A 13,262-nucleotide genomic window follows, 5' to 3' on the forward strand; every position below is an offset into this window, starting at 1 on the left:
ACTGCAGCTCATGGTGAGCTTCTCAGCATTGCTAAATTTCATACAACAGAGAAAAAATCCATACCCTAAATACATTTCAAAATCTAAGGCTGCCCAGAAACTGAGACAATCAAGAAATGACAAGTCAGCACTGATCACCTCAGTGCCTCACAGAAGGGGGTGGGAGGGCAGGGAAGAAGAGGCTGAAGGCAGATGCAGTCACTGATATCAGTAAGTGCAAGTCTCAGAAGCAGCAGGGACACAGATACAGTAAGAAACCATTAACTCGGCCCCAAACAATAAGGGAGGTAGTCAGAGCCACTGGTTTTACAAGCAGGTAAGGGCAGCAAAATGTGCCAGTAAGTGCTAAGGTGGTTATAGTCCGGGAAGCTGAAGTCACAGAAGAGTAATGCTAGAAATGAAGGGAAGAAAAGCAAGAAACAGGAATTGAAACCGAAGAGAGCTGAAAGGGAGTAGCTTAATGCTTGGTAGGCAACAGCAATACACAAGAGACATGAAGAGATGAGTCTCTACTTTGAGCAGGGCTGCACCTGCTGCAGGCAGGATCAGGGGAGGAAAGGAGCAGGAGAAGAAGTTGGGCTGTATCTCCAGCCATGAACTCAAAACCAGCCTCACACTCACTGGAAGGGCAGAAAAAGAGGCTGCAGGCAGAGATTCAGGTGAAGGAATCAGGTGCAAGAGCCCCAGGTGCAGCTGAGGGAATGAAATACACAAAGTTCAGGAATAACTCTTCTTTCTTTTAAAGCAAAAGTGGGGACAGTCCTGAGAAAACACATAAACGCAAAACCCATGGAACAAGGGTGGAAGAGGGAAGAGCTGAAGATTATCTGTAACAATGGCAAAATTGTGTAGAGTTTCCTGGATAAAGAAAGAAGAATCACTTAAACCGTCATCAAACGGATATTTGGCTCAAGATGTTACCAACCATTTGCCAATTCAGCTAATACATTTATCAGGTTTTCACAGAGGAACAAAGACACATTTAACAGCAAAAGTTAGAAACAGAGGAGAAGCAGAGGCACAGATGGGATGGGATTGTTGAAAATCCCCTTTGATCAGCAACCCTAGGGAGGAACTTGCAGTATTCCTCATCTATTTCTTGTAAGGGATAACAGTTTAAAATGAAGAAAGGGATCACAAATGCATTATACAGCCCAAGAGTGGCACCATGGGAGAAGGATGAAAAGGGAACGAGTCAACCTCATTTGCAACTCCTGATTTTTCTGTTGCAAGTAATGACAAATCACCTACAATTCTGAAAGTAGAGACCCAAAAACAACCTCATCTGCAAAATAAAGCATAAAGTAACAAACAGAAGGTATTGTGGGATAGTCAAGCATCCAGAACCTGTCACTTGTGTGTTATGAAGTCTTATGACTGGATTAACCTAAGAAACAGTAGGGATATTATGCCTTAGCTTCACACACTTCAAGAGGGAGACTGACACCACTATCAAAAGAAGTTGTTCCAGTTCTCCTCTGCCCATTTATTTTCTTTTCCACATTGCTCCATCCTCTGTATAAACTCAGGACAAGCATTCACACAGCTGCACAGCTAAATCAGGCGAGGAAACTGAGGAAACAGGTTTTCTGTTTTGCAGTAGTTGTTGTCTCCCAGCTGGGTCTGCCCTATGGCCACAATAACTCTTGTACTGCTGCATGGGATGGGAGTAAACAGCTGGGGGCCAGACCTCTGCCTCCAGTGTCAGTGCCAGGTACCATCAGGTTAGAATCACAGAATCTTCAAGGTTGGAGGAGATCTTTAAGATCATCAAGTCCAACCATTAACCTGTCACTGCTGGAACCCCTAAACCCTAAACCAGATCCTCCAGCACCAGATCCAGATGCCTCTTCAACACCTCCAGGGATGGTGACTCCACCACCTCCCTGGGCAATATCCCAGTGCCTGAACACACTAAGAGGGAAAACATTTCTCCTCACATCCAATCTGACTCTGCCCTGGCTCAGCTCAAGGCCATTCCCTCTAGTTCTCTCCCTGCAGCCATGACAGGACACACATCCCACACCTCTCTCCAGCTCTGGCAGGGAGTTGCAGAGAGCCATGAGGTCACCCCTGAGCCTCTTCTCAAGGATAAACAAACCCAACTCCCTCAGCCCTTGCCCATGTGCTCTAGCCCTTTGCTGCCCTCGTTGCCCTTGGCTGGACTCGCTCCAGTGCCTCAATGGCCTTTGGGCAGTGAGTGCCCAAAGCTGAGCACAGCACTGAGCTGGGACCTCCCCAGTGCCCAGTGCAGGGGGGTGAGCACTGCCCTAGTCCTGCTGGTCACACTATTCTTGATCCAGGCCAAGATACCCTTGACCTTCTCTCGGCCACCTGTGCAGAGTTGGCTCACATTGAGTCACTGTCACCAGCACTGCCAAGTCCCTTTCTGAGGAACAGGTTGAAGTGACCCTGAAGCTCTGGCCTTCAGAAGTCTTGCCTAAGGACAAGTTCCTAACACAGAAATTGTCAGGAGCTCTTGCCATGAGCCCAACTGAGCAATAGGAATGCACTGTCATTACTTTCCCATGGTCATATCACACATGAAATTATTTACCCCAAACCCTAGATTTTATTTCCAAGTATTTTCAAATGCAGCTTTCATTGAGATATTTTAATTGAGTGGTGTAAAGTAAAAACTTGTCTCTTCTGTAAGTATTTCATGTTTAAACAAAGATACTCTACTAAACAGGAAGAATGCATTGAAAATTCACTTTAATACATGTTTATTGGTGTCCTGCACTTTCAGTGTAGGCGGTTGGAGATGTAATAAAAAAGTTTCAAAATTTATTGATTCCATTTCATTTGAATCACTCTAAACAACCAGTGCTTTAGAGTTCAGAGAATTAATGTTCACTGTCCGTTACAAGCAAAATTTTAATATCACCTTTTGTTTTTTGAGCTCACTTAGAACTCCTCTTTTAAAATTCTTCAGATACATTCCCCAAAGTAAACAATACATTTTAATCTGTGTCACAATCAACATCGATAAGGCCTTCTTAACCATTTTATACCACCTCCACTGTTACTTCATTGCAAAACACAATCTTATTTCATACTATAAATACCCATCCATGCACAAAACACAGGGGCCAGAAGTTACACATTAATATCTCATGTAGGCTTCCAAGTCTTCCTTTACCCTCTGCAGGTTTATGGTACACTTAAAAAGATATCTTTAGACTTGGTCTACTTGGTCTTAAAATACAAATATACAATATCCATAAGCATAAAAAAAGTAAAGCTAGATGGCCTTACCATTTGTTATGAACTGCTAAAATCTTATACATGTACAATATAGCATCATGCTGATTAATATACATATTAGTTAAATATATCAACCAATAATGGGGATGTGGCCAAGCTTTTGTTTTGTTTTGTTTTCAAAAAGAAATTGTTCATATACAAATAAAAAGGTTTTTAAAATTTAAACTCCTATGGACTACCTGAACCACACAGACACCTGTAAACCCTGCTGAGATATTCAGGTCAAACTGGGGCATAACCTGCTGTTTCACTTGAGAGGGAACACAACTCCTCATGGCTGATACCCATGGGGTGCTGTTCCCAAGAGAATGCATATTTACCAGCATTCACATTTTCAGGTTTAGAACACTAATTTTTGCACCTTACATTGCAGTTTATCCTTTCTGTATCTATTCCTCATCCTCCATCAGAAACAGTTCAGTACCTTGACATTGTCATAGATTTTTCTAAGTAAGTAGATATACAGTACAAACTGTAGATAGTGAAACAAATAAGCACATATGTACAGTCTTTGAAAGGCATTTTTGTGACCAGTTGAGCAGTGTTTATAAAAAACATTTAAGATAGTCACATTCTGCTGATACCACTGTATTGCAAAACTGTCAAGCCATGTTTCTTATGTTAAACTTGTACTGCATTGGATATTGTACAATAGAGAATGATCATTCTTAAGGTGTGACACAATGAAAAAACAAATCACTAGACTGAGTAAGGTAACCAGCACAGGGCTTCATTTTCCTGAGGTTTGTAAGAATTTTTTAAACAAAAAAAAAATAAAAATCACAGTGACCAGGCTAAACTGCAAACATACTGTTAAGTTTTAAATATACAGTTTATACATCAGTTCTGTGCATGGTCAACTCAACTGTGTATGTTCACTCTGATGTTGCCTTCAAATGACTCGCCACTGCATAATGCTTGTGTCTTTGCCACCTGTGGAGATGAGGTGGGTGTCTTCACAGAGAAAATCAACGTTAGTTACGTGACTGCTGTGTCCACCATACACATGGCTTGGAGCCTGGAAAACACCATGTTAGAAGATGAGCTGTCATAAAAACATCCTTGCAACATTCACATGGCCATGAAACCAAGGCACCACATCATTCTCTGAGAGTATTTTAATGCAAAATTAACTTTCAAATCATAGAATTATAGAGTTTATGGGTTGGAATGGACCTTACAGATCATCTAGTCCCAACTCCCTGCTATGGACAGGGACATCTCACTAGATCAGGTTGCTCAAGGCTTCATCCATCCTGGCCTTGAACACTGCCAGGGTTGGGGCAGCCACAGCCTCCCTGGGCAACCTGGGACAGTGTCTCACCACCCTTAGAGTAAAAATCTTTTTCCTCCCAACCTAGACTTTCCCTCCTTCAGTTTCCCCTTGTCCTGTCACTGCAGTTCCTAACACAGAGTCCCTCTCTAGCTCCTTGTAGGCCCTTCAGATGTTGAAAAGTTGCTGTGAGGTCTCCACGCAGAGATGTAACTGTTGCCTCAGTCAACCTTAAATAAATCCCTTAGACATATAAATATTCTTCCTTTTTCTTTGGTGTGTTTGGGTTTTTAGTACATAGGAAAACAGCATTTCATAAAATTATAGAATCATAGGATCATCAAGGTTGGAGGAGACCTCTAAGATAATCAAGTCCAACCATTAACCTGTCACTGCTGGAACCCCTAAACCCTAAACTAGATCCTCCAGTGCCAGATCCAGATGCCTCTTCAACACCTCCAGGGATGGTGACTCCACCATCCCCCTGGGCAATCTTTTCTCCTTAATGCATTTGTGCAACTCAGAGGAGCAAATTGTTGGGCAATACCTTACCCTAAACTGTGAACATGGATATGAGAAGAGATGTACTTTGCCAAAGTCATCCCCTGTGGATAACAGTTTTCTCCCATGTGACCGACACACAGCGTTGATATCTGTTCCATCTGAACCTTCAGGCCATACACCTGAAACACAGAGGGACTAATTAAAGGGTTTAATAATGGAAGTGACAGTTTAAGTTTCTGTTAAAATATTGATAAAGGATTACTTGTTCAAAGAAAACACTATAAAAATAACTTCATCTGAGTCAGGATGTAGTTCAGTACCAGCTAAAGGCAAAATCCTGATAGGAAATCAAGCACATAAACAAACTTTATTTCTTCTAGTCAGCAAACTGCTTTTTACTCTAAAAAAAGAATTCTGCTGAATTAGAGTCATGTGTCTGAGCCTGAAAGAATTTTCTTATGCTTACATAGAAAAATAACAGTTACTGCTTTTATTTTCCCTTCAGTTTATGTATGAGCTAACTCTGTAGTGTAAAAAACCCACCCGTTGTACACATGATTCCACACACGTTCTTCATACCACTGAAGTCCAAAAACTATGAAACAAGATCTTATATAGTTTAAATTATTCTTTAGTACTTAATAGATGCTTTGAAAACAAACTGAACATGCTATAAAGCTTTTTAATGCCTTTGTTCTACTGCAAGTAATTCTCCCCCATCTTCATGTACTCTCCTCCTTGCTGTTCTTGCACAAAGTGGTGTTCTAAAATTAAACCATAGTGTCATCAGTGCAAGGACCAAACCTGTGCACCACATCTTTAGAGCCTCTGAATACTTTCCTGTAGTAAACTGCAACTGTACTAAAATCCATCCAGTTAATGACATTTCAGGGTTTTGTGTGAAGCAGTGTGGGCTTTTTAAAAATGATTTTCATCATTCAGATTTTATTTAATCCCTACTCAACAAAAACCATACCCAACTTTCAGAGACTACTGACATCTTCAGTCCCACTCCAGTTTCTCCTTCTTTGGGCTCCTTGTAACACCCAAGTGGGCACCTGCCCTGCACTGTGGGAACAGCTAGATCCACATGTAATTCTGCCCAAATACAGTCTGTATCATTGCATGGCAATTCAACAGCACTACAAGGAGGTGATTCCATGTCTTTATAAGGAATTACAGGCTGCTGTAAATAAAATACAAAGCACTGATTTGTAGGTGGCCCTTAACATTCCAAACTTGTGTAGAAACACCTCTGCTAGATCAGGGATGGTAAAAAACAGGCCCAAGGAAATGGAATGTGCAAAGAGGAAACACGATAATTGCTACTTGTGCAGCTATAGAACCATCAAGGCTGGAGGAGACCTCCAAGATCAAGTCCAACCATTAACCTGTCACTGCTGGAACCCCTAAACCCTAAACCAGATCCTCCAGTGCCACATCCAGACACCTCTTCAACACTTCCAGGGATGGTGACTCCACCACCTACCTGGGCAATATCCCAGTGCCTGAACACCCTGACAGGGAAAACATTTCTCCTCACATCCAATCTGACTCTGCCCTGGCTCAGCTCAAGGCCATTCCCTCTAGTCCTCTCCCTGCAGCCCTGGCAGGACACACATCCCACACCTCTCTCCAGCCCTGGCAGGGAGCTGCAGAGAGCCATGAGGTCATCCCTGAGCCTCTTCTCAAGGATAAACAAACCCCATTCCCTCAGACCTTCCTCATATGACATGTTTTCCAGACTTTTTCTGCCCTTGTTGCCCTTGGCTGGACTCGCTCCAGTGCCTCAATGTCCTTTGGGCAGTGAGTGCCCAAAGCTGAGCACAGCACTGAGCTGGGACCTCCCCAGTGCCCAGTGCAGGGGGATGACACTGCCCTAGTCCTGCTGCCACACTCTGCTGGAGCCAGGACAAGATGCCCTTGGCCTCCTTGGCCACCTGTGCACACTGTTGGCTCACACTGAGACACTGTCCACTAGCATTCCCAAGTTCCTTTCTGATGAACAATTATGAAAATGTAGCACAAAGAGACACAGAAGAGCTGTTTTAAATATCTGATTTGACAAAAAGGAGGCTGCATGAATATCAAATGCTAGCTGAGAAGAGGCAGGAGTCTTCCCAAGAGGTCACCATGAAAAGCTGGAGATAAATCCTAAAGGAAGTGGTTAAAGAACCAAGACTGCCACTCTGAAATGGGGAAAGGATCATAGAAGAGTTTTTCTTTGAAACTCTGCTCTTTCAAAATTTACCCCAGTGCCAGATTTTCTGAATATGTAAATTTAATCCCTCTTGCTGAAAAATTAGTCCTTTTTTCCCCCCATCCTCTGCAGACATGTAAAGAGACCATTGTCTCATTTGAAGATTGATGCCATGCTTTTTTTCCCCTCCCGTTCTCTAAAATCCATTCATTACATCTCTTCTCCCAGAACAATATTTAGATGGATAATTATTCTTGCTAGTCAGCACATTATCTGTTGGTCCAATGTGTGAAAACCAGAAGCAGCTACTCCAGCTGTGCCTGCAGCAGATACTGATAAATGCTTCACATTTCGCATGGCATCCTTTTCATTACACATCCCACTAATGCATCTGCATTCCCTACAACAGCATAATGCTGTTGACTCATGCTCAGTTTGCATGCAAGAGTAATCTGATCTTTCTGTGCAGATCTGCTCTCCTGCCTGCTTTCATCTCTTTGCTATTTGTATAACTGGGTTCTCCCATACCAGTGTGGAATCTGCTCTTCGGCTCAATTGAATTGCCTCCTTTTTTCATACTGTTCCTCTGTTTCTCAAGACAACTTGCTAATCCTGCAGCTTCATGCCTCCTCCAAATGATACTTGCTGATTTATCATGTATGCTATTAATAAATACATTCAAACAAACAAACATTTAGTTTACAGTGTTCAGGTCAGTTTTGAACCCAACCAGTCTGAGCTCTGCTTTGCTTACAATGTTGTCAGGTTTTGCATAGCACCTTCTATTTCTTCTGTTCCTGTCCTTCACTTCAAGCACCAATTTTCCCCAAATTGGGCATGTACTGTGAAGTGGTGCCTAGGTTGTGTGTCCAGCAGCACAAGGCCCTTGAAAGAGCATGTTTTCAAGTCTTTGCTCCTTCACATTTACATGTGTTTGTACCACTAAATTACCCTCCCTCAAACACACTCCCTTTACATGCTGTTGATTTGCAGTTGAATCATCACTAAACAGTTCCAGGCTGACTAATCTGTTCCCATGCTTGAGGACAGGTGTTCAACAGACCAATGTTCATTCCCCCCCTGCATTGGTTATGCTGATCTGTGAGTGCTATGCAATGTTTGTGATTTTTATGTGGTTCAATCAGAGTGAGAAAATACTCCTAGTTTCAGGCAGTCAGTAGCTACTGAAAAATCAATATACTAGAAGCCTCACATCCTAGATACTGTGATTGCTGCATCTGTGTTCAGTGGGGCAATCCCAGCAAGCATATACAGACTGTTCATCCAGGCTGCTCTGAGGCCCCAGAGCACTGAATACTAGAGTGATTTCCAGCATTAACAGACTGGTTTCCAGTTTATAATTTATGAGCTTCTTCAATTTATTATTCTAGCCACTAACTTTGCACTTCATCCTCTCCATATAGACTTTGAAGGCAGATGCATGATCCTACAGATACTGCATTCATTCTTCTCCATTTTTTTCAGTACTTTGCCTGTTTCCTGTGAGGTCCTGCAAATAGGTCCTAGTGGCCTCAAGATTATGCTACCCAGTTGTTTTTTTCAGGTACAACAAGGTTCATCACACTCAGATCACAGAATCACAGAATAATCAGAGTTGGAAGGGACCCTTGAGGATCATCCAGTCCAACTCCTGCCCTGCACAGACATCCCTGACAATCACACCCTGTGCCTGAGAGCATTGGCCAAACACCTCTGGAGCTCTGTCAGCCTTGGGGCTGTGACACTGCCCTGGGGAGCTGTTCAGTGCCCAAACACCTCTGGGGAAAGAAGAACCATTTGCTAATCTCCAGCCTAACCCTCCCCTGACACAATTTCAGCCCATTCCCTCAGGTCCTGACACTGACTGCCATATCTGACTTATGTCAACTTTCCAACCTACTCCTTCCCTACTGAAAGCAGAGGTCTTATCCTTTCATTACTGACACTAACTGGGTTTATCATCAGATTGTAGTAAGTCTTTTATTAAAGAAATTTTAAAAAAGAAATAAGCATTGGGGTTTTTTAACACCTTAGGCTTAGCAGATTTGCCTCTTCTCCCCTCTCAGCAGATTGTTTTGCCCCATGGTCTGTCTCCAAAAGCTGCTCTGCTGCAAGGGATGGGGAAAACCTCTCTCAGGTGTGACAGGCCCATACACTATTAGCACTACATTTTGAATGAATCAGAACTAGAAAATAAGGAATACTCCCATAAAGTCTTTAGTATCTCAGAGTATCCCAACCTGTGATGCTAAATGCAAAGACATTGCAGCTCTGTAACTACATGTCAGGTGTGCTCAAACCCCAGAAATATGTTAATAGTTCCATAAGGGCTTCCATCCCTCATATGAGACACACATTCTGTTAACATGCAGCCAATCTTGCAGGATTTCCCCCCTTTTACTCAATCTGCATGCTGTGGTGATTCCCAAGCACTGCCTGTCAGTTAAATGACAGAAAATCTGACTGTGTTTTCCCAGCATACTGCTCCTGCCATGCCATCTTCAGGCTCAGAAAACATGTCCTTTCTGGCTGCTTTCAAACACATCACTGCATCTATTCTATCTGAAATGTGTGTGCAAATCTTCCTTCATTACTGCTTATGCTAAACCAGACTCTTCTCTGAACTTCTACCACAGCTTCCCATTTTCTCTGAGGACTCAAGAACTTGAACCTTCTCATACTCAGTTTTTGTAATGAGTTGTTTAGTTCTGCACACCTCATGGAATGAGTTCAAAGCTTCAGAGTACACTGAGGAAAGTGGATCCTTCAAAACTGACAAAAGAGAAGTCCTATGGAAACCACACTGATTTTTGTGACATTTTTCTTCTTTGATTCCTTTCACCTAATTTAATTGCTACAGATTGTATCAAAATACATGGTAAGTTCTTGATGAGGAAGACTGTGATCCATTTAGTGTTTGCACAGTAACTAGAGCAAATGAAATGAGTTCTAGTAAGGGGATTTGACCCAGTACCTGCCTAGATAAATGATAATTCCATAGAACTGGTACTTTAAGTGAAAAATGGAAAGAAACAGTTCCAGTGTGACAGAAAGGGCAGAGTGTGATTTCTTCCTTGCCTCCCACTTATGCCGCAATTTAATATTTGTACTTGAAGCTAGGAAGAATATTAAATCAGAGTCTTTCTGGATTGAGATAAGAAGACAGATTGTAATAAAAATGGCATGACAGAAGTTCTGTATTTTTCCCTGAATTATGAATAGTCATGTTTCATAAGCAAAAGTTGGCAACCCAAGTGTTTGTTAATAAAAGAATGGTAAGAGCTTGTAAGAGGAAATATACTTACCAAAGACATGGAATCCTAAAGTACAGGTGTAAGTGGCCCATTCTATATCTCTAGTTGTTTCAACACTCACGACTTGTTTACAAGCAGAGGGAATCCCTACAAAAAAACCAAAACCAAAAACCAAACACATGATAACATTTTTAATTCTTAAATTGTATAGATTTCTGATTGCACCAGATGAACTAAAACATATGGTGGAACTTGGCAGTTGTGTGGTCTCATTTGAATTTTAAATCTGTGTTAGACTGAACTTTGCACAAAAGGCCTAAATATAATTCTTACTCACAGTATAAGATTTCATAGTCTCCTGAATTAGACACAAGATACTGTGAATTAACAGACCAATCCAGATGAGTAATGAAGCTGGAATGACCCTACAAAGAGAAAAATATTATGTTAACTGCACTAACAGCATGTCTCAGTGTGACAGTATTAGTACAGTGTTACAAAACACACTTCAGTTGTCAATATTGAACTAGGAGAAAAAAAGGTTACTTACTGAACATTTGCCAATTCTAGTGTACTTTCTTCCATTTTCACTTACACCATATATATAAATACAGTTGTCATGGGAACCTATTGCCAAGAAGTTTCCATCTATAAACACAGAAGTGAACTGAAATTATTCCTGTAAGAAAGAACTTAGGCTAATTTTGCAAAGCTAGTATGTCACAGACAGGAGGAACTGTTCTTAAAGGCCTTGATTAAAAAAAAAAAAGAGAAAATGAAATTCTGTTTTTTCTTTCTCAGCTGCAGATTGATGCATGTCTCAAGACTACAAAACAGCAAGTTTCTACAGCAAATATTGGTGTTAAAACCATACCACACTTCTGGGAGCAGCTACAGTCCATTTAGGGCTAACCTGACTGCAACAACCTCTGCAGTTAAATCCTCTTTTTTTTTTCTTTGCAGCGAAACCATAATGAACATGTGGGGGAGGGAGGCAGGGAAAAGAAAACTAGAGCTTAGGGCACCACCCAGCCAGTCTTGCCAATGTTTCATGGCATATTTATTTTCAACTTCAGTATGGCAAGCGGGAAATGAATTTGAAACAAACCAACCCCTAATTTAACAGAGAACTTCAACGCCTTTTTTTTTTTCCCCAGTGAATAAACGTTCTCAAACCTGGTGAGTAACGCATTACAGACAGCTGTTCGTTTCCATCTGTGTGTACAGTGACCAAGTCTTTTGTTTCTGTGTCAAACACAAACCACCTGTTGTAAATACAGAAAGAGGCGAATAAAAAATCACTCCATAAGGGATTGAAATTTACTGTAAGCTTGACCAACTTTTTTTCTGTCAAAATAGCATAAGTTTTACACCAAGAAAAGAAAAACAGCAACTGGTACACATTTTGTCTATTTTGACTTGAACACAAGGATAGTTTCTTTCCCATGGTTTTTAACCAGAAAAATCATCAGGTGTTGAACCGGAGATAAATCTTCAGACTTTTGTGTGTTTTACTCTGTGTCATGCATGAAGTAAACACTACATACAATGACCCTTTTTAATGTCCCTCCTCTGTGCTATGCTGATGTTTAAATCAATGCCTACATGAAATTCTATGCAAAGGAAAACATATGCAAGAATCAGGTCCATTCTCTTTTGATAGAAGAATTAGATATATTCATTGGTTTACTTTGAAGTGAACTAATTCATAATTTTTTTTGTAATTTAATGAATTTATTTCAATGAACTGAAATTTAACTTGTGGAAATGTGTAGAAAGGACAAAGATAAAATCTGCATTTCAATGCTTGCATGAGATTACTAAAGACAAAGAAAAGATTTCCCTCGAAGCTTCTCCTTTGGATTTACTTCATTTAGTAACAAAAGTAAATCCTTTCTTTAGGGTTGATATGCAATCTGAAAGAACCTTGGCTCACAACCTACCAGCTTCCTATATGTTCTCAGTTAAGTGGAACTGTTTTCAAGACCGACAGCCAAGTCTGCCCTCAAGTGACACTAAGGAGAGGATGAAGTTAGGGAAAAGCACTTCCTCCTGTGACAGACACCCAAGGATAACCCAGAGTCTGTCACTGGTGCCTGCATGACTGAGGGCTCAATCTACCATGCAAAATGGAGATGTTACTCTTCACCTCAGTTTTCTGTCTTGTTTATGCCTTACACTCTTCACACAGAGTAAGTCTCTTAATAGGCATTTTTACACTATGTCTAGCACAGTGGAACATTGGCCAAATTTTTGTTACAGCCTCTGGTTGTCACTGCATTAGGGATCGCGAACCACTCGCTATGTTTTCCAACACACAAAATTTTTTCCATGTGATTTCCTCCACGTTGCCCTAAAGGCCAAAGAGAAAATCTCTGTCCCTATCCACAGAGTCAAGTCACGATCTCAGACTCCTCCTTCAGCCTCTCCTTTGCCCTGATGGACACAAAGCTTTACCATTTATGCCACTGCCCATGCCTGGTCTCACTGCTAACCCAGACTTCCTGCGCTCTCTAAATCCACCTCATAGAATCATAGAGTCACAGAACCATCAAGGTTGGAGGAGACCTCTAAGATTATCAAGTCCAACCATTAACCTGTCACTGCTGGAACCCCTAAACCCTAAACCAGATCCTCCAGTGCCAGATCCAGACACCTCTTCAACACCTCCAGGGATGGTGACTCTACCACCTCCCTGGGCAGTATCCCAGTGCCTGAACACTCTCACAGAGAAAACATTTCTCCTTACATCCAGTCTGACTCT

The 13,262-nt window shown here is 41.5% G+C and overlaps 1 protein-coding gene across 1 annotated transcript in view; it reads right to left on the bottom strand.

The window, feature by feature from the left end:
- Positions 1-3,863: 3,863 nt before the first annotated feature.
- Positions 3,864-13,262, bottom strand: part of EML1 (echinoderm microtubule associated protein like 1) — a 54,225-nt gene continuing 44,826 nt past the window's right edge. Inside the window, exons 16-21 of the mRNA XM_009082546.1 lie at positions 11,675-11,763; positions 11,049-11,146; positions 10,836-10,923; positions 10,550-10,645; positions 5,093-5,223; positions 3,864-4,285 (exon numbers count right to left, since the gene is read on the bottom strand). Of these exons, the coding sequence (XP_009080794.1) occupies positions 4,160-4,285; positions 5,093-5,223; positions 10,550-10,645; positions 10,836-10,923; positions 11,049-11,146; positions 11,675-11,763 (628 nt within the window). The 3' untranslated portion in view covers positions 3,864-4,159. The remainder of the gene's footprint in view (positions 4,286-5,092; positions 5,224-10,549; positions 10,646-10,835; positions 10,924-11,048; positions 11,147-11,674; positions 11,764-13,262) is intronic.

This window comes from Acanthisitta chloris, unplaced genomic scaffold (assembly GCF_000695815.1).
Source record: "Acanthisitta chloris isolate BGI_N310 unplaced genomic scaffold, ASM69581v1 scaffold15419, whole genome shotgun sequence".
NCBI lineage: Eukaryota > Metazoa > Chordata > Aves > Passeriformes > Acanthisittidae > Acanthisitta > Acanthisitta chloris.